Raw genomic sequence first — 22,573 nt, forward strand, 5'->3', positions numbered from 1 at the left:
TGAAAGTTTAACAGCAAGCTTTTCGCGTAAAGCAACGTTGTGTAACAAATTGTTAACATGGTTTTGCAAATCGTTCAGGGCCTGTCAATGCAGACAAGTGCAACAAAACAAATATGTTACATAACAGCAGCATCTCAACTTTGGCAATAGTTTCTTTGTTAAGCTTTTTACACCTAAATGCCTTGTATTACTTTGCTGGTTACAATTATTACAGCAGAATGATTTTCTTATGTTTAGATGAGAAAAAAGAAAAGATTGTTTTTAATGTAACAGACTACCATGCATTTGTTCCTCATTGTTAAGTGTGGAGGATGCTGGATCACTGGAAGCAGTCTTCACTGAGGTTGATGGCAAGATTTTTGGACTGGAATCACTTCCATCACCTGTAAAAAACAATCAAGGTGATAACTGCAATTCAATGGCACTTATGTACACCGTAAGGGTTATCCCAATGCAAAGACCTTACGTGATAATTTTCACAATAAATAAATTAGGTTGCAGTGGCTTAACAACCAAGCTGGACCTGGCATTCCAGGCAACTTACAGCAAGGATGCACAACACGAATGTCATATTTGGTTTGCCAGTGGATTTAAAGTGGCTTTGCAAACAGGTTTTAACTCTATAAAAATACATTAATCTTTGAGTTGTGCATCCTGCTTGACTGGGAAAAACGGATATAATTCAGCTATGCTGTATTCATAGGTTAACCACTTCTTTAAACTACACCGGGTTTCGACCTATAAGGTCTCATCAGTGCATATGTTGACTGTGGTACACTGATTTTCCTAACCACCAGTGGTTTGTCTATGTTGTTTGGTATCCAGTATAGGGCACCCAATGGATCGACATTGACCGAAAGGTACCACAAAGTGGAAATCAGTGTGCCCGCTAGTGTAAAAGCTAGCACAGTGCCACAGTCAACAGCTGCACTTATGAGACATCATAGGTAGAAACAGTGCATGTACACCCTGTCTGCAGCTCTCAAAATGTTTACATATGTGATATGTTGTAATATTCATACCATTTGACAATTAATTTTAAGTGCCCAAAACCACAGGTTTATGCAAAACAATGGATTTCATAAATACCAACGAATATATGTGTGAAATGGTATACTTCGGTACTTGCACTAAATATCAGTTAAGCAACGTGTGTATATAGGGCAGAACTTACTTTTTACATGTCCCAGCTCACCACTATCTATTTGATGTATTCTGGTTGCCTCAATTTTGGCTGTAGCAGTGGAGGTTTCACCAGCTGTAGAAACATATGTATTACAAAGCAGAAACAAGATATACTGGGCAACCATCTGCTTACAGGTGCCTTCATGAAACAACGTACAAACATTTGTTGAAATTCTGGTAAAATTCTAAATAATTGTTCCAGTGGTTCTCAGCCTGTTAAGTGGTGTGCACAAAAAAATGCACCATAGACAAATTCCATCCAATTAAAACTATGTTGTGTTAGCATCGTAGTGAAATTGCATGCTGCGACATGTGTCATGAACTTTTAATGGGCATTAAATCCTGTTTCTGGTTGTTATTTGGCATTTTGATATTCAGTTCAAAGTACAACCCAACCATACTTTAAAACAAAATACACTGTCTAATCTTCTGCAGCACAGTTTAAAAATAAAAGCATTGTTGTTAGGTTATGTTTCACTCAATCAGTTTTCTGTTTCGAAAACATTTACCACCATTTTCCGACAACTGTTTTGAATGTTGGGCCTTGGAATTTGTTGCGCCATCTAATGTTTTGGATGAAGTAGATTTTACATTTGTTGAAGCCAAACCTTCTCTGCAAACTGTAAAACAATGAGTCACAATATATAGTATAGCATATATCTTTCTTTTTTTCAATTACATTTAAGTTCAATGCTAAGTAATTGGCAAAGTTTTGTCAGCAAAAAAGATAACAGAAACACATTTTTATTACACAAATACCCAAAAAATATATTACTGACGGATTTTATGCATCTTGGAAATTGTTGTACCGCTGACAGCACTATTGACAGGATCAGATTCTGAACTGGTTTCACTACGTCCACTTCCAGAGGCTTGGATTGAAAATTATAAAATAAAAATAATGGTCATTAAAGCACAAACTTTCCAATGCGCTGCGCATACCTGGTTTGTGTCCGAGCAAAAGGCCACACACAAAACGACGAACCATTGCCCAATGGGGTTCCTTAATCAAATCGTCTACGATTTGATCAAATTCTTCATATGACATGAACATAGAAATGTAGTATGCACCAAACATTTCCTGCAGAACTTGATGAAGGTAGTAGAAGAGAACATCTCTCCCATCAAAAACTCTACGACTGGGAAACCAGGAGAACTTTGCCATTTTGAAAACTAAATCCTGTACTTTTACATCTTCTAAACCAACCATTTGAAGGTCGTCATGTGTGAACACAACGGTTTTACGAACCATGCCTTCATATGCCATTTTGCTAAGTGGCAATTTGAGGTTTTCTAATTTCTCTCCTTTTGCATGCTCAGAGTGACCAAGTTGTTGCAAAACGACATCAAATACATTAGTTATGGTGGAAATACTGTGTACCTCCGCAAATAACCCAGCATAAACTATAAATTGTAAAAGCATTGGATTGCGACATAAATCAAGCAATTGTGGAGATTTAGTTGCAAGTTTGCTCCACAGTTCATTTGCTTTATCACCCGAGTAACTATCAAACAGTGTCTTTGAATCCCGAGGAGAAAGATCACCGACATAAATTGTTGGCTTAGGTCGGAGTCCTAATGGTATTAATAGTAATGAGTGGGGCCGAGAAGTAAAAATCAATGTAGATTTTGGAAAAAATTGCCTGCTGCAAAGGTTAGCAACAAGCTGTTGTACTGGCAAGGGAGTGCCATACTTCACATTTACAGGTGCCATGTTTCCTAGGGTCCAGGTTGCTTGATCTAATCCATCAAAAATAAAAGCACACTTTTCTGGGTTCTTTATCATCCACTGGAAAACCAAACTGAGTGTTTCCTGTGGAGCATGGTTGAACTGGTTATCCAGCAGAAGCTCCTGCAAAGTAAGCTCTTTATTGCCATAGTTTAGATACATAAACCGAAGATGAAGCACTAAGCGATCTTCTGTTTCTAGTTTCCTGCACAATCTCTTTGAAAGAGTGGTTTTGCCGCATCCAGCCGGTCCAAGAAAAGCTAGAAATATGCCTTGCTGGTTGTGTTCTTTGAAGCTTGAAACTAGTTGCTGAAATTTGATGTGTTCACCAACAAATCGAGCTTTGTATCCCTTGCTTGTTGATGGCTGAAACTCATTTTCCTTTTGAGGATCAATTCCTTTGTAAATATCAGTATCTATCAGTGTTGGTTGAACCTCTGGTATTTCAACCTTTTGCAACTCTTCACTGTAGGGGACAACATCGGGATCAAGATTTTCAAGCTGATACTTTTTGATTTCATCAACTGCCTGTTGCAACTTTTCTTCTGCAAATTTTAAACAGGATTTTCAGATAATAAATCTGTGTTACTGAGGTTTCTTGAGAACAGTGGGCTCTAGCATCTATGTTTGGCTGGTTTATTTTAGTGCAGCATGTTGCATAACCACAACGCAAATTGAGGATTAGTGTTTATCTGTCAAATTATATTGTAATAGTAACGTCTAATGCCACAGAAAAATGATAAAATCCCAAGTACAAAAACGGGAAAAAAATTGTCTTCTGTTTAGTTTGTAGGAATTGGTGTTGTTTTGTTTGTTTGTTACGTGTTCAGCTGCAATTGAAATGTTTCCTGACTCCAGACTCCAGATAAACCAAACTTGGGTTAGTTTGTTTTATTCAGAATACACCAAGACACAAACACAGATATGTGGGATTTAGACGTTTTTGGTCCCTTAAGCACGCCAAATTGTAGAACAGTTTTGGTGAAACTACACTAGGCAGAAGCCCAGTATAGAATGAATTCGGGCCACAGAAACCAGAGATTTATAGACAATCAAAACAGTGTAAGAATGCCGTCGCGTGAGCTACGATACAGTCATCATGTGATTACGGTCAATTCTCCCTGGGCAGTTCCATGAACTGTGGTATTTATCTGGGCAGTACAAAACTGCAAGTCATTCTCATTACATCACAGCATAAACGTTACAAGTTTTTCAGCCATCCGTATTATGTATCATCATATTTTCATTTCATATGCTTGTTTACAAAGTTTTAGTTGATCTAACTCTTATTTTACGTCAATTTATGGAACTACTTTGCTTCGTAGTAGTAGGAACAAACATAATTTCAGATGACATCAGTAAACATCACAGAGTATATTTAGTTGTAACCGGCAAATTTCGAGTTGTAACTCTCTGATTGGTTGGATTTTTCTCACAATGCAGCATACATTGTGGAGAATAAAGCAAAATCTGCTAAGGACGCATATTGGTATTTCTATTAAAATAAGTTTGGCGGCGGAAAATGTCCACCTTGTATTTAATCCTCTGTCACAAGAGGACGTCACAAAGCAATCAGTGATGCATGGGGGTCAATTTTACGGTTGAGTGAGCACATATGCAAGTGCCGTTGCTAGTACGAATTTGAGCCAGTTTTGGGCAGTTTTAAGTCAGGTAGCTACGTGGTGACGGGTGCTGTCCAAAATTGAGCCAAAAAGACGGTTCAAACTTCTGGCTATATCTGCAGAATAATTAAAGACTTATCTCTGCGATGAATTACAAAAAATTCTGGTCCAAGAACAGACCATTGGTGACGGGACCTGCAGCCAGCATGGTGTCTGACGGAAGTCAATGTTCATAACGACAGTGATGGTTTCAATCCTGTTATAACTGACAAATCGCATCCTAAAAACATGAGCAATCAGTCATGTTGTGTAGCAGCCTACTGTTAATGCCACAGTTCTAACCCGCTTTGTAGCCAAGTTAAATAATGTGAGTGATATTTTTTATTATTGTTGAAACTTTCTACTAGTTATGTTCCCAGTTCTAAACTATCCGGTCTGGAGAAACCTAGTGTGAAGAAAGTGTGCAGAAAAAGTGGACGCGAACATATGAGCGGGAAGTAAATCAATCGAAATCATAATCACTCAGCAAAACATGGGAAACAAGCCAGGTTTTTTTACAAAGTTGTATATTTTCTGTTTTTGCAGAAAAAGAAATTTTAGCGATTGTATGAGAGTGTTTCCGTTCCACAGTCAGCAAAAAAAGCTTCATCGTAGACAAACGTAGGTGTTTTAGCTACAGTGTTTGTTTTACATGTTGGCCAAACAAGCGTGAAGAAAATTCCTCACTTTCTATAAGCCCATGTGATCGGCGTGAAGGTGCCTTGGTAACTTACTGGCACCGTAGCTTCATTTGACAGTTTGGCTCAACACTAGATACGGTAAACTGAAATCTTCTGTCCACCGCAATCCACATTGGAAATATCTGTCCCTGTACTATCGTATCTACCAACTGATTTAAACGTTTTCACAAACACTTTTACTTCCCGTATGTTTGCTCAGTTTCGCTTGTCACAGCTACAAAAAAATGTTCCACACTTGTCCTCAAGTGGTTTGAAAATGGTTACGTACTTTATTTGTGATGTCACGAGGTTATGAGTTGTGAGTTAACTATCAAAACATTTAATGGCTTGGCTTGGTGCCACACAACCAGAATGTTTGCTGTGGCAACTTATAAGCGCATGTGTAGAATGGTTTCATATCTCCGTCAAACTCTTTCGCGGCACACACAGTTTGCGAAACCTGTTAAATGCATTATTCTGACAAGCTGTAAAGTGCACTATTCGTTCAAGTAGACAAAAATGATCGCATGCTCGTCATGATTCTACAAGGGAAGTGAGAGCTCCCGAGCATCTGGATCCAAACACAAATTACTAAACACACAAAAGTGTCTGAAAACTTGACCTTTCACGCGAAAAGGTCACGGACAGCATGCTTTCGTCTTAAATGCTGAAGTCAGGCACATTTTTATTTCAATCGGAATATGGCTTTCCTTAAAAGGCAGAGGTCGGTGTTGTGACAACCAAGACACGCCCACAGCCCCCAACAACTACTGTAACTGGAACTTAGACAGTCTCTATCTAAGTGTTATATATGTTAATTGCTCTTGCGCAGTCGCTCTCTCTTAAGCACTCGGTTACCCAGTTTTAAATTCCATTGATATGACTCTTGTGCTATAATTCGTAAACGCATTCTGTTCACGGAGTCAAATTAGTTATCGTTAAGAACACGCCCCAGAAGATCAGAACTTAAATAAGACAGCAAAGTTCACAGCGCTGCGTCTGACCCATGCTTCGCAATGGAGTTTTAGGTGCTTGATAATTTCGGAAATTACATAAACTCATTACATAAAAGCCAATGATTTACATGAACTTGTGTAGTGATAATTTAATGTAATGATTTCCACGTCATTTAATCAGAGTCTAACTGTCTTAGTCACATAATATGTTTAATTGGATTCTATGTTGTCGCTGGGGCAAAACATAGATATTAGTAAAAGAGTCGCATTTAAGCTAATAATTTTGTCATCTCCAAATGGTCGAATATAAATGCTAAATCAGTTGGGGTTCAACTTAAATACAAGCATTTGTATTCCAAACTTCCCTAGTAAAACTTCCCTACCTCGTTTATCTTCTGAATCTACAATGGTTGATTCATGATAATGGGCGTGATGGTGATGTTCTTCCACAGTCTGATGCAGATGTTCTTCAACAGTCTGATGTTCATGATGATGTACGTCACCAGTATGTAGGTGTAGGTTCTGGAATGGAACCAGCAAAAGTAACCAAACACACTAATATTAATCGTCCAAAAAGACAGCATGGTCGTTGAAATATTCTGAAATCAAAACTGCTCTAAACTGCCCACATGCGTTTCGTTACGTGCAAAAAATAAAATCTGTCACTCCCAAATGATTTTCTCCAACGCCTACCACCAGTACAGCATATCCTAATATTCAAGAACAACAAGCTTACCTCGGCAACAATGTTTTGTGGGTTTTCTTCTTCTTGTTTGGCCATTCTTGGATTAGCAGGTGTAGCTTTGTATTGCAAGTACAGTATAGAAATATATACTACACATATATAGCCTACAAACTGCGTGAAACCGGAATTCAACTTGTGTCAGTTCTCAAAGCAGACACAGCATTTAAGAATGGTAGATGCTCTATAACCACCTCACGGACGGGAGATAGGGATTTTCCTGTTTCATGCGTGGCTACCTTTAAGCGGCATTCACACCAGTCGGCGTCATGACGTCATGCCGTGACTTTCTCGTTAGAAACCTGGAACTGCCAAGCGCATGTGATTTTATTATTTCTAATCAAGAATATAGCTGGTCGGTGTTGCCCATGCAGCTTGTCACTTATCAGGGAAATGAATCGGCCCCGACCGCATCTAGCTGCTGTAGCTTCCGGCATAAGTAACAACCTATTTTACTTGTGGGACAAAACGTCACGTACGAATTTCCTGGTTTTTACAGGGGCTGGAATGACCGTTCTACAACGAAATAAGTGGGTTTAAAACTACAATTTTATTTTCGATGACAAAACATAACATTAGTACTGCCTTTTAGTTAAAATACAATTGGTCAGCAGCCTGGTATTTGAATGTACTTTGACCCGATATACTGTGTAGTGTTGTGACTTCCTCAGAAATTATTTCCTGGTTAGTAAACCGGCAAGATCACATCGCAAGATGCACTTCGGAATGGGACGATCACGCCTTGTCATGCAAGAGCATAAAGTGTTGTCGGATTACGGTTGTAGAGATCCCCTACGTCAGTGATTACCAACCTTTTTGTGGTTGCGTACCACTTTGGGGATAAAGTAACGAATATTTTGGGATCATTTACGGTTTTTTCATTTTGAACAATATCCGTGAATTGCGAAAAGGTGCTCGCGTACTACCTAGAATGTCGTCTCGTACCACAAGTGGTACTCGTATCACCGGTTGGGAAACACTGCCCTACGTATATGTGAAGGTCGTCTGGCAGTTGCGCTCTAGCGCGTCAGTGCATCCTGACAACATCACGCGCGTCGGTTTCAACAAAAACTCCCAACATATATTCAGAGAGCAGTTGCCGGAAAAGGAACATTACAACGAAACGGCGTTAGTTAGTGCACACCGGTTTAGTTGTGTCAATGCAGACAAGAAGATCCTGTTGATCCAATCTTCAACCACAAAGCTTTTGTCAATAAATTTTGAACACACGTGAATAGAAAGTGGATCCTTTGCAAATGACTTTGATTTTGATGTTTTTTTCACAGAAATATAAAAAAATTCTGATCTCATTTCATCACGGTTATGGCTTAAACGTGTATAACACGAAATGCAAAGAAAACAGGACTTAAGAGTTTGGTTTTATTCGGTAAATATGATGTCGTTGTAGCTGTCAAGCATAATATGTTTTAATTAATCTGTTCTTCTGGCACAATTAAACGTACACTTTCATTTACCGATGTTTTATCTGCTTTCCAGCAAGGTTTCCTCAGGGTCAATAAAAGTTATGTTAAATTGTGCCACGAAGAACAGATTACTAAAAAAGTAGTTTGTAAAGCACAATTAAAATTCTTTGGATGAAAGTCAAATGCACGAGTACAAACGCACAGCAGACACAATCAGTAATGTTGGCAATATTTGTCAAGCACTCGGAAAGATCGAACGTCGCTCATAAACTGTTCATCAGTTGGTCTCAGTCGCATTTTGAGGTAAAGCCAACAAACATAGCTTGACACCCTCGTGTAAATCCCAGGTTTGTTTACGTTTCCACAACCGATTCCCCAACTTGTGATACCCCAGATAGTGTGACGTGCCGTGTTGGGGTCTAAACATGCCAAAGGACCCCCACTGTCACCCCAACACGTGTCAGTGCCATCTTTCTGGAAAACAAAAGTGCCAATAGTTTATAAAAAATGGGATTTCTATGTTAGAAAATTTTTCTGTACAGTTGCCTAAAGTGTTTATATTACACGTGCGAGTAAAAATAACCGAAAATGTATGTTTGGTTTAATTGCTGAACAAACAACACGAAAAATACACAAGTGGTTCTGGCAAAAAAACTACCTGCAAATGAAAAAGTTAAAACAGACATCGAACAATCGCAACAACAACAAAAATTACAAAACGTTGCATTCTAAACTAAACAGGAAAGCAAGAGGTGTTTGATAGATTAACTTTAAAAGGCAGCATGGGTATTAAAAATTGTTGTTCTCACCGCAGCGCACATCATGGAGTGCTTAAGGTAGTCAACACCGAGCAGTCGGCTGCAATTCTCGTTTGGAAATATGCTCACTGGCGCCTGCTGGAGGCAGGGTGGATAATCCATGGGGTTAACTGCCGAACAACAAGCATGTTGTGATGTGATTCTTAAAGGTTGTGGTTGGCAAGACTTTTGCAAGTTTCGTCAACACCGCATCACAGTGTTCGTTGTTGTAACTGACAAATGTTATATATGCCGACCGTAGATTGAATGCGCTGTACTATGAAATTGTACCGACAGAATACAGAGGTTAATTCATAACGCGCAGGTGTTAGAGATGCTTCCATATCGGTTTGTGGAAAGATTTGGGAAAAGAAACTTGAAGTTATCAAAAACCCTTGTCTAGGTGCAAAATACTGAAGTGAATAACCTTGAATTAGAAGCCAAAACCTAAATTGTTAAACAGACATTTGAAACACAACATGTTTTTTTATCATCAGTGCTGTATTACATGATAATAAGCTGCATCGAATGCATCGCCTACATTCACAGGCTGGCAGGCGGATGGAAAGGCAATTTTGAAACGTGTTTGAAAAAAAGTCCAGCATTCCAGTTTTACCGTTTTATTCAAAAACCTTATCTAATGACGTAACTGTCGATAAACATCTGATAAAGCGAATCATGCCCAGAAAAACATAAAAAACTTACAGTGTCTGGGACCATGCGCCCCCCACCCAGATATTCCACATCGAGATTGTGACGAAAACTGGTTTTGTCCGAGAGGCAAACATGCTGGTCGCACAAATCGACTGCAACCATAGAAATAAGTTTAAAATGAAACACTGATATCTCCACATGATATTTAATAACTCCTTGTTCGGGCGTATTACGTTTACGTTGTGTAAAAACCAAGGCAATGCATTCTAATTTGGACCAGGACTCTTGCGAATTTATCTTACTTGAATGAAACGCATTGTCTCAATTTAATCAACGCCAAGTCGTTGGTTGGACTCGAATGATACGAGTAGTAAGGATGTCTGTAAACCTCTTCAATATCTAGGTCACGTGAATCCTCTACGCCCTCTGATTGGCTGAATTGGAGTCCGTCACGGTTGTAGTAATCGTCCACCCGAACGATCGTCTCATTGGTGAACCTGTAACCATGGAAATGGTTCCCATGGTAATTTGTTTTAACTCTATGGCACTCCATACCAACAATGATATTTTTTAAGACCTTATTTCGTGATATCCTTATGTACAAAATGAACTTGATAGCTGGAAGCATTATTGTTTATAGAAGGTCTGTGGACCCCAAGTGAAAAACCTTGTCGTAGGAAATCAAACTTAAAATCGACACCAAATTCTCACAACGTGCACCGAAATGCAAACTTTTTACGAGCCTGAATCTGTCTGGAACTTTGTGCTAATTTATTCCATCATGAAAGAACTTCGGAAATTACTCACGATTTCGAACTGGATTCGACACAATGTGCGGCTGTGTGGATGTAACATCTGTTGATGTGAGTTCCTCCGCAGGAGTGAGGGGTGCGGCCTCTTAATGGATACTTCTTACATATGGAAACCTGTTAGAATGACAAAAATACTTCACACACTTGATGTAAACACGAAGATATTAAGCTTATATTGGTTCTTAACCGGTGAAAAATATACTATTAGGGGGAAATTATAGTATTAGGGGGCACCGAAATATACAAAAGTAGTAACAAGAGAAATATTATCATCTGTATTCAATGTGTGTCGTGTGGTTTTTGGCAATTGGTCATGCCATGCGGCCGAAAAGTTAAAAAAGGGATAACAGATATAGCGAAAAATTAATCATTAAATTCTACACTTAAAAATTTGAATACTGGTGGGAAGTAGGGATTCCGATTAAATTTAAGATAGGAAATGAGATGAAAAATGGTTAAGAACCAGCACTGTTACAGACACACGTGCACATGGAAGCAAGCTTTTATGAAAGCCGGCATCTGACTGACAGCGAATATAAGGCATGGGTTTAAATTGAGCTCTCCTATAATTGTACGTTTCAACATAACTTTGCAAATCTCCCATAAAATCATTTACCTGCCACGGCTGACTCCCGGGGTTGGCGTTGACCCCTTCCACTATTCTCAACCCGTCTTTGACCTCAGGACGGAAAGCCGGAACAGGAATATCGGTGGTGGCTTCACCGCAAGATTCTTCTTGCAGTTTGCTACCTGGGAATATACTACCAAGTTGTGCATCCCCGTAATAAATTGTGGAAAACTTCGCACAACTAACCTAAATCTTGGTCTGTTAAAAGCCGAAAATGCTCCGTCCTTTGCAAGTTGTAAACAGCAACGTGGTTGGTTTCTCCAATGGAAGGCAATCTTCTCGTAATTCTAAATGCAAGAGAGCAACTACATGAAAATCTTTTAAAATCTCAAACTTTTTCTGAAAAGAGTTAACATTGTTGAATATTCAGCAATTAGTATTAGAAGTATTGAATATAAATTGTCTTTACACATCACAAAGCCAGTTATCTTTTGGTAGAAAGCATTATCCATTCTTTTCTAGTTACAAATGCATTACTTTTTCGACCCAACATTTAAGCATAGGCAACACATATATATTTCGCACTATATTGTATACAATAACAAACTAATGTTAGCTTACGGTAAGACGTAGGTAAGAGCTCCGTTGTAATATATCATGATCGATATGGTGTGAATGCGAATAATGATTTGAAACTTAGTCCCTCTGCTTAATCTTGCCCTGCCCAGATGACAAAAGGGCCTTGCACTCCATTCATTTCCAGTTGGTCCATTCTTGATGATTAGCTGTGTGTTACATACAAAGCGAAACCATTACAACCAGCAAGTTTATTCAATTCAATGTTTTACAGTATGATAGTTTGTATTATGATAATCTCCTGATAGCAATATACCCAACAGAAACACATTCTACTTGAATAAGATATACTTATGATGTTTAGAAGCATAGGCGATATATATATTTTTGAAATATATCAATTGAAAAGCTTGTGAAATAACGACTCCGGATTTATTACAGAACTTGCTACAGTAAGTTGAAAGTTCGTTCAATTTATTGTAACCTTTCCCATCGACCAATGGCGTATTTAAATTAGAATGGCTTGGCGGCGCCGTCTAGCGGATGAACCAAAAGAAGGCACTAAAACATACGAACTCTTAATTCTTGCTGTTTCTTTTTGAAAATGGTTTGTTGTATAGTCAGATAACTAACGTGATTAATTTACAAAACTATTGAACAATAGCGTATACCGCCACTGAACCGCAACTCACATCTAGGTTTGAGGCAAGGAAAATGTTTAAACCCCTCCGGACTCGTGCAAGCAAAGAAAACTTTCGGAAATGCGTGCAGAGCATAATGGATTAGCGATCCATCGTCTTAACCACTCGGCCGCCTCGTCGTCCAAAACCTGTTGTTAAATGAAATATTTATGTGAGATTTGTTTGGAAAAAATATTGTCTTGATAAAACTATTTTAGTTTGGTTTAATATTGTCGGATACGATAAGTTGCACTTACATAAACTTGTTAGATGGTTTGCCACATCCTTCGATAGTTCAGTTGGTGCGGCGGTAGAGTTTATCACAAATACATCTGAAGTACACAGCATTTTAGGTAAAAGCACTTTGAAAAAGAATGCATTAAACTAACTGGTTTTACAGGATTTCTTCCTGAGTATTACAGATGCCTTCACTATCTTTAGTAAATGGAAAGCATGAAAGCTTTTCCATTCAAGGTTAGCAATTGTTACAGACGTAAACAAATTTTATTGCACTGTTTTGGTAAACTTTGCCCATCTCAAAAAAAGTACAGTACATAATAAACATGCTGTGTTCAGGTCGCAGTACTTTAGACAACTTGGCCATCCTGTCTATGCACTGTACTTTGTTATATTATTTAGTAATGTTTAAGTAGTTTTAAGGCGCAATTACAAACCTTGTAAACGATGATTTGTTTAAAATTATTTCATCCTGGTCAATAAAATGCCTTGTTGGTTTTTGAAACTATAAAACTGTCAAAATCACAACAAAAAATTCAAAAAAAAACACAAACCGGCGCAGTCTCAATCAATAATGTTGGTAATATTTACCAAGAATCCGATAAGATCGAACAAAGCTTGACACCTTCGTGTAAATCCCAGGTTTGTTTACGTTTCCACAACCGATGCCCCAACTTGTGATATCCCAGATTGTGTGATGGTTTATGTTAAGTTCAACGCATGACAAGAACCCCCACTGTTAGTGCCGTCGTTCTGAAAAACAAGATTGGAAATTGTTTGTGGAAATATGTTTAGATAAACAAGAATGACTCGATTTAACCATACAGTAACTAAAGTGGAAAAAGAAAATTTGTGCTCTTACTGCAGTAAACATTATCAGGCTCAAACAGCCAAGTAATTAGTTTTCTTGATGTTATGTGAATATCACATATCTTGCACACTTGCACAGAATGTCACCATTAACTAACTTAAAAGTGTTTCTTCGGTTTGACGTTGTAACACTTAAATCATTTTAACCTGATGTCATTTTTGACAAACAAGTTGCAGATTTTAACAACTTTTTGTTAGTTTTTAAACTGGGTTAAAATATAATCAATCATATTATTCATCAATACTTCATTATTTTGCAACAATTAAATAATAATGACTTATAAATGGTGGGGAAGGTCAACTATAAAAACATAACCTTGTCTCAGACAATTTATAAAATTTTATTTATGCAAAACTTATTGAGTTAATTAAAAGCAATACTGCTTACCGTATGTTTGTCATCTTTCATTGTAATTTTCTGTTATGAGTAAGATTGCATTCTATCGGAGTGTGTTTAACTTCTTATATTACAATTAGTGTGTTTTTTACCCAGGATGTCCTTGCAGAGAAGTATTGGTGTTTACAACAACTCAATTATTTCCAGTCGTTATTTTCCAATTCTCAGGTTGGCATCGCTATGACTCTGCAAAAACATCACAGGTATTTATAGGTTTCCAATCAAAAACGTTTATGTTTGTAAAAGAGTTTTAGATAAAGACATTTTTCTTGATGGTTCTTTTGTCAATAAATTCGAGAAACAACAACTACAGTCAGACCATTTAAATCTAAACTGCTTTGTTTCATCTAATATGTTTTAGTCTGCATAAAGAGCCATCCAGCACATACTTTTATTAAATTCCACTTAACAAATGTAGAGGTCAACATAAAATCAAAAATGTGTTAGCTATCCTTTGCAGAAAAAAAAGCCTTGCATATGAATATAATTTACTGTGACATGGAGCCTAATGACACCACTGGTTTTAGCTTTTACATGGACATAGGGTTTCACCTCGATTGTCTTTGGAGGTTTGCACCCAGTTTTTGTGGAAATCTTCCACTGGTTGTTTGGCGAGCAAGATTGTCAAGAGCCAACATCAAGCTGCACTGATGAGACCTAACAGATCAAAACATTCGCCCAGTCGTCTAGTCTGCAACTCACTTAATATGATTTCTGTTGACAAAAGTTACAAATTAATTTAGTTTGAGGTCAGCATGACAACCAGGACTTCTTCCAGCAACAATTCATTGCATGGAATAGTGATAGTTTTTGGAGCCGATAAGATTGTTCTCATTATTTTTTTTGTTCGGATTTCGGGTAAAATTTATTCAAGGATTTTTTTCTAATTAGGATTGACTCAAGGAATTATTTAAAAATAAACACAGCAACTAACTTTTCCACAGCGCAACTAAACCGAAAATAAGTATTTGTGTACAACAGAACAATACAAGACATGTATACACTTACTTCATTAACCAACATATTCTCTTGTAACTTCATTCATGGACGTTGTCAGTTTGTGGAAATTTCACTCTTCATTTGCAATGAGATTTCTTGCATTTGAAACCAATTCATTTGAAAATAAGATATTTTGAGACAGTTGAAGTTTTAATTTTATTCCAAGACCAAGTAGATCCAAGATCAGTCTGTTACGTTCCTACATGACAACATTCTATTCCACAAACAACCCCTGGTATTCTTTCTTCTGAAAACTGGAATAAAAATGTCGGAAAACTTTCGTCTCACTTTCTGCTCCAGACATATTTCACTTTATATATTTCGTAGCAAATTTTTTTGCAGTAAAAAACATTTATTTTAAACAAATCACAAAAAAAACACAAATGATTCTGGAAGTCTCGCGTTTTGTTTCAATCCGGACCACTGGAGTCTCCATCGGATGAGAGGAAGGAATATTTACTGATCATCCAAACCCGAAACTCGCGGCTGAAAAAACCCACAAAACTTTTAATTTCATCAAAATTAACGAAACCATGTTTTAATGTAAATATAAATTAAACAAATTCTTACCGGGTTTTTCAGTTTTTTAATCTCTTTTCTCAAGACTCGAATAGATTCGGAATCGAATCCGCATCCACGCAGCCACAACCCCTCATCCACTTTAGGGAGAATCCGACAAATATTTCCAACATCTTTTCGTTCAAACTTGTTGGATCTCAGGTTGAGAAATCTCAACTATTTAAAATATAAAGATTGGTCGGAAATCTTTGTTTCAAACTTATTAAAAACAGATTTTTTTTTCTTAAAACCGGATTAAAATTAACTCCATGTTTTCACTTTTGATCAAAAAAGTAAGTTTTACAAAAATATCATGGATTTAAACAAATATTTATTCTCAAAATAATGAAAACCAACCTTGGGTCCCATCTTCATAATCGCTTCACAGATCATGTTTAAAGTTTCAGAATTAAGTCCGCATTTCTCCAACCCCAGCCACAAACCGGGTTCTCGAATCCGTGGGAGGAAATCCGCGAGAGCGAAAACATCCGAAATCTTCAGTGGGATTCCGTATAAATCCAACTCCTCAGGACAAGAGAGGGCGATTTCATCTCTAAATATTCCGTCAACTTCCTGTAAATCTACGAGGAAATCTGAAACAGGGACAAGTTTATTAAAACAAACATGGCGGAAGTTTTATTAAATCACTAAAACTTTTTATTGCAAACTTCAAACAAGATTTCGTCACAATCGGATTTAAACAAGACAAGATCCAACAAATTAATCAAATACAAAAACATTAACTTACTGGAAGGAAAACATAAACTTTATCCGACAAAAAATATGCGACCTTCCTTTAAAACTTTCAACCTGAACATTTTTATTCCATTCTCTTCTATAAGAACAATGGAATTGCGACGTCACAATGCTTACTGTGACGTAACAGTTACGTTTACAAACACGCATCACACAGATTGGAAATAAATACTAACCTCGTAACTCGTATCTATTTAAATACAATCCATCAGGCCTTTTTTCCCGCAGGTATTTCGAAAGTTTATTCAACAACTTTTTCGCACGTTTGTCTGAAAATAACAAGATCAACATTTACGGCAAAACAGAAGCAACGTATTTGGATGGGAGAATTATTTAAACTCCCAATGTGCGTTTTCCACAAATATAACCTGCGTATATTAGATGCTTAATGAGATGTGAGACTTTCGAAACCACGATGCCCGTTTACCCAATATAATGGTAACTTGTAGTGGAAAGTATGTGAATGTTTAACACCAAGCTTTTCGCGTAAAGCAACGTTGTGTAACAAATTGTAAACATGGTTTTGCAAATCGTTCAGCATTTAGCTCAAAACCACGTGAGAATGGTAAGGTACGTACATGGTTAAGAGTCACAGTAACCCTGTTTACATGGCCAAGTCGACTTGAGCATCAAGTCGACTCGTGACCGGGTCACGTGATTTTCAAATTCGACGCGCGAAAACGACGAATTTACATGGGGCTTTTAAGTCAGCTTAAGTTTTAAGCTGTCTCGGGCTGACAGGCTGTAAATTCAGACTCTGTACTAAACAAATTATCAATATTTCTAATCTAAGCATGCAGAGAAAAGTTATTGGCAGTTAGTTTACGCAAATGCTTGCTGCAAATTGGTCCTTGATTATAATGTGAGTTTACTTTGCCAGATATAATAGATGATTAAACTAAAAGGCTGCATTTTCCTGGAATGTGTTCACAACAACACCATGGTAAAAGTATTCAAGTGAAAATTTCATGTTTAGTAGTATTAATTATCTCTGTCCTTCTTCACAGGATCCTTTTCAGAAGCTGTCTAATCCCGTAATCCCATATACAATTGAGTGTCAGAAAAGGCTGAATGGAATGTTTCATAGCAGCCCAATGTTAATTAAATTGAAACAAACATACAGAAGATGTGATAGTTACATAACATAAACTTGTGTCATGGCATTCTTGTCATATTCGTTTTATTTTGACAAACAGAAAAGCTTTACATAAGCCTGCTTTTGTATTTTATGGTTGATTGTTGTTCACATAATCCTTGCATAAATAAGATGCTGTAACCTAAATATGAATAAACAACCAGTTTGCATTGACTTGTTATATTATAGCACATCCAGCATCAAATGAAAACAGTTAACACAAGTGCATTCTTCTTTCAAGCAAGTGTCAGCATTCCTGCAATGCATTTGTTTCCTTCAGGTCTCCAAAATGCAACTTAGGTCCTCAAAACGAATGCTGCTTTTTTGTATCTTGATGCTTATACAATTCATTTAACTTTTGCGCAGTATTTATCAAATTTAACTCGAGTAAGCACATCCTTCTCGCCCCTGCAGCATAGAGTATACTCACGTAGTTGTACTAGAACTAGTTTATTACTGTCAAGGTTTATTGTAAACAGCAAACCCTCAACGCACAACCTCATAAACAAATTACCTAATCCTAATTTCTTCGCGGCACTTGTCGCAACTGGGTTTAAGCTGATTTAATCGCTTAAGCTGTCCCGTAAACCACTCTCCGCGTTAGATCGAAGGCTGAGACGGCTTAAGACGCTTGCCTTTTTCTCTTCGCCGAAAACGAGAGAGTCGGATCGGCGAGTCAGCTTCGAAGCCGTCTTAAACCGTCATGTAAACGGGGTTAGTTATTACACTTGCAGTTGATACTAAATTTGCACCATTTTTAGGCAGGGGCAATTTAGGCGACCCCTCCCTAGGACATATAATAACAATGATAAAACGATGCAGTGGCAGAAAAAATATCGTCCAAAGCGCAAGCTTTGGATAGTAGCAAACCTTGTCCTGCATGTTTTGGTTGTTTGTGAAAAAGATCTAAAAACAGCTTCATCAATCCTCTGGGTTTTTCTGTGGTGGAATTAGAAGCAACTGAAAAGTAAAAATATGTTGTTTCAAATGTTTGTGTTCGTCATCAGTGCAAGACTGACTAATTGTAAGAAAGGCAGACAGGGTCAGTCAATGGAGACAAGTTCAACAAAACAAATATGTTACATAACAGCAGCATCTTAACTTTGGCATCAATTAGATGGTCCCAGATTTCTACACCTAAATGCCTTGTATTACTTTACAGGTCACAAATGTTACAGCAAAGTTTTTTTTAACTGACTACCATGCTTTTGATCCTCATTGTTAAGTGTGGAGGATGCTGGATCACTGGAAGCAGTCTTCACCGAGGTTGATGGCAAGGTTTTTGGACTGGAACCACTTCCATCACCTGTAACAAACAATCAAGGTGATAACTGCAATTTAATGGCACTTATGTACACCATAAGGGTTAACCCAATGCGAAGGCCTTACTTGATAATTTTGACAATAAATCTGCTCTGTCTGTGGGAGTTCGCCAGTCGGACTTTACAGTAGGGATGCACAACACGAATGGCATATTTGGTTTGCCAGTGGTTTCAAAGTGGCATTCACGCCGGTTTTCATTCATAGAATGTGGAAATATGTATGTTGTTTTGAATACATCAATGTTCAGTCAAGCTCTTTGCAAACTGGTTTTAACTTTATAAAAATACATTTCTCTTTGAATTGTGCATCCTGCTTTACTGGGAAAAGGGGATTTAATTCAGCTATGCTGTATTCATAGGCTAACCACTGCTTTAAACCACAACGGGAGTCCATTTCAAAAGCAAATCAAAAAAGAGGCATTTTTGGAGCCATTGAGATCTATAAATATTCTTACTGACTGCTTCAGGTACAGCAACGGCAAAATGTTTAAAAAAAAACATAATAATTCAGAGCTGCAGACAGGGTGTACACGCACTGTTTCAACCTATGAGATCTCATCAGTGCAGCTGTTGACTGTGGCACGGTGCTAGCTTTTTCCAAACCATCGGTGGTTTGTCTCTGTTGTTTGTTACTCAGTATAGGGTACCCAACGGATCGACGTTGACCGAAAGGTACCACAAAGTGGAAATCAGTGTGCCCGCTAGTGCAAAAGCTAGCACAGTGCCACAGTCAACAGCTGCACTGATGAGACATCATAGGGCGAAACAGTGCATGTACACCCTGTCTGCAGCTCTCAAAATGTTTACATATGTGAAATAATGTTATATTCATACCATTGGACAATTAATTTAAGTGCCCAAAACCACAGGTTTATGCAAAACAATGGATATAATAAATACCAAAGAATTTTTGTGTTACAAAAATGGTAAACTTCAGTACTTGCACTAAAAATCAGTTGAGCAACGTGTGTATACAGGGCAGAACTTACTTTTTACATGTCCTTTTTTAACTTTAGATGGTTTGGTTCACATTTAAGCATTGGAGTTATTTGATTCTGCAAAAAGGCTTTAAATCAAGTACTTTTTAAATTATTTCAACAAATTACCGTTGCACTTCGCTTTCCATAACAAGAGGTCAGCTTAATAATTATTTGTTGATCCAAAGCATCTTCAGGGATTTCCACAATACAACCACCAACTTCTAATCTACCTCCTTCTTTTCCAACAAGTGATGAAGTCGAATCCACAAGCTCATAGTTGTCCTATTCATATGTATATGTTAAATAGAAATCAAACCATTAAATTTTACATTTAGATTAGCGCTGAATTTTTTTGTTCAAGTTGCAACGATTACCATCGTCAACTGCAAAAAAACATTGGTAATTTTTGAAATGAATTGTGTAGAGAAAGGGGCATGCTGTGAGAAAAACGCAAAAAAGAGGTCGTAAACCAATAATGAGAAACACTTACACGATCTTGTAACTCCTCCACTTTTGATTCAATCAACTTTCTTCCCACAGCAGATAAAGTTTGGTTCAAATCTTCAGCAGTTTGTTGATAGTTAACAATGTTGTGCAAACAATTAGCAATGTGTTCTGCACCAACATCATCAATTCTATTCCTGTTCAAGTTAATAGCTTGCATCTATAAACGCAAAAAACACTGTTTTGAAAAAAATTTCCTTATTCTTTTTTTTTTACACAAATTAATAAGTTTATTCAATGAATATATAATCCACTTCATTACACAATATGTTTGAATAGTGGTACCATGTAAGGCATTTTTTTGACTGATGTCGACAACGCGATTGCCCCAACACTTGTTATTCCACATCCATCTACATCAAGGTTTTGAACTTTATCCAAACAAGTTGCCAAACTCTTGGCTCCTTCATCTCCAAGCGGATTGTTGCTGATATTTAATGATTGCATCTGCATAAAATCAATAATTTCACAATTACATGATTTTTAACGAACATTGAGTAGACTTTTGCAAGGGCGAAATGGGGCAGTTGTAGTAAATTAGGTAGTTACTGGGTTCATGGTGTTGATTAAGATTCAACTAAAAGCAGCCCACACTAAAAAAATTAGAAAAATAAATCGTCAAGTGCCTGCAGCAGCCGACCAAGTGACTTCACAACCTCGGGCTCGCTATCGCCGGAGAAAAAAATATCAACGCAAACAGGAACTAGTGCGACAGATTGATACAAGGATAATCAACAAATCCAGTAGAGTCCTAACAAAGGATGATAAAATATTGCTTCTAAAAGGTTTTAAATTTGCACCCACACCAACTTGGTCAAACCAAGTAGAAATGGAAGAATGGCGAACGGCACAATCCCACACCAGGCGGGTGGAGTGGGCTAGTATATTCCCTTCCAATGAGGAGGAAGAAAGTGCTTCATGCCGGGACAAGTTGCCTGGGAAACTCAAAATCAAAAAAGTTTCTAGACCATCGACAGAACAACTTTCTGAAAGGATAAAAGCGTACGTCGAAGCCGTTACGGTTAAGGTTAGAAATCTAGGGGAAAAGGTAAGGGAAGGTTTTGCTAAACGTAACAACCTATCCTACAACTTACGGCAAAGTCTAAAACAGTTGTCGACTGCAATTCATAATCAGGAAATCGTTGTGTGTCAATCTGATAAAGATGGGAAATTAATTATTATGGACTTTGATGATTACGACCACACCATGATGAGAGAATTGCAGAAGTTCCAAAAGCTTGACATGGATGAAGCTACTTTTCACAGACATGCGCTCTCTGTCAAACTGCACTGTGAGGATATTATAAAACACCTGCACTCTGAGGGAGCAGTTAACGATGACATCTTGTACCACACAACGGGTATCAAATATCATGATACGAAATACAAACACACATGTGGCTCAGCAGCTAAGCATTTTGGAAACCTCAACGCGGCTTATGCATACCCGTTATTCAAGACGCATAAGCTCTCCGAGCAGCAATTAAAAGAAACCTTGCTCAAAGACATACCAACACGACTTCTGCAGGCAGCTGGTAACATATTCACCTCAAGAGTTACTGCCTTTTTAGAAAGCATCCTTCAGCCCATTAGCATTGCATTCTGCAAATCCGTATTCGACGAGTACTGCAGAGACAGCAAGGACTACCTACATGCGTTGGTATTGTGGAAGCACAAACAACACCCTGAATCGCATCGCGGAAGACCTCTCCACCTAGTTGCGGCCGATGTCACTGCACTATATACAAGCTTGCACAGGGACTTGGTGATCACAGCGCTAAACAACGCACTCAGAAAACACGCCAAATATTCAGCAAAATGTCGAGGTATGATTGTAGAACTTACACTATTTTGCTTGAAAAATGTTATTACTACCTACAAGGGGCAATACTACGTCCAAAAAGATGGAATAGTAACCGGAGACAACCACTCAGTCTCAGTTGCAAACATTGCCGTCCATGAAATTATAACCCGCATTAAACGGAAATTAGAAAAAACGGAAATTTTTAAACGCTACATAGACGATATAATTTTTCTCTCGTATGGGGAAAAATCAACAGAGGTCACAAAAAACGCGTTAAAAACAGTTTTTAATGACCACGGACTAATACTAACCTTCAGACAAATAAATACGACGCAAGAAGGCAGTACACTGGAGTTTTTGGACATTCTCCACGTGATTACAAATGATTCCTTGCTGGGATTTAAAACCAAGGATTTCGTGAAGCCGACAAGCGAAGGGAGAATATTTATCAATGGAAGATCACACCATCCCAAACATATATTCAAAGCCATTGTGTATGGGGAGGCTGTTAGGATGCGTCGTCTCAATGAAGAACCGGAAGACTACC

General features: G+C 37.8%; 1 protein-coding gene and 2 long non-coding RNA genes across 3 annotated transcripts in view; all 3 read right to left on the reverse strand.

Annotated features, from left to right (window-relative positions):
• The window catches only part of LOC145908053 (uncharacterized), a 60,578-nt gene that overhangs the window by 6,656 nt on the left and 31,349 nt on the right, over nt 1-22,573 (reverse strand). The window lies entirely within an intron of this gene.
• Nucleotides 8,265-18,941, reverse strand: LOC145909639 (uncharacterized). Its single transcript, XM_082997000.1, has 14 exons — nt 18,806-18,941; nt 18,618-18,722; nt 18,287-18,376; nt 16,458-16,550; nt 15,956-16,118; nt 15,538-15,682; nt 11,830-11,993; nt 11,451-11,555; nt 11,257-11,386; nt 10,636-10,754; nt 10,131-10,325; nt 9,880-9,980; nt 9,187-9,305; nt 8,265-8,851 (listed from the first exon to the last, which is right to left on the reverse strand). The coding sequence occupies exons 1-14, from the start codon at nt 18,939-18,941 to the stop codon at nt 8,591-8,593; spliced, it is 1,926 nt and encodes a 641-aa protein (XP_082853126.1). The 3' UTR covers nt 8,265-8,590.
• Nucleotides 19,754-20,356, reverse strand: LOC145909214 (uncharacterized). Its single transcript, XR_014403120.1, has 3 exons — nt 20,209-20,356; nt 19,845-20,000; nt 19,754-19,793 (listed from the first exon to the last, which is right to left on the reverse strand). It is a non-coding gene; the product is annotated as an uncharacterized LOC145909214 (long non-coding RNA).

This window comes from Ascidia mentula, chromosome 7 (genome assembly GCF_947561715.1).
Source record: "Ascidia mentula chromosome 7, kaAscMent1.1, whole genome shotgun sequence".
In the NCBI taxonomy this organism is placed as follows: Eukaryota; Metazoa; Chordata; class Ascidiacea; order Phlebobranchia; family Ascidiidae; genus Ascidia; species Ascidia mentula.

Coding starts and splice junctions, on each gene's coding strand:
- LOC145909639 (XM_082997000.1), bottom strand. CDS start 18,941: ATGAATGAAAACCGGCGTGAATGCCACTTTGAAACCACTGGCAAACCA. Junction 10,326..10,635: donor GTCGAATCCAGTTCGAAATC/GTGAGTAATTTC, acceptor CCATGGTTACAG/GTTCACCAATGAGACGATCG. Junction 9,306..9,879: donor GGCGCATGGTCCCAGACACT/GTAAGTTTTTTA, acceptor GTTGTTCGGCAG/TTAACCCCATGGATTATCCA.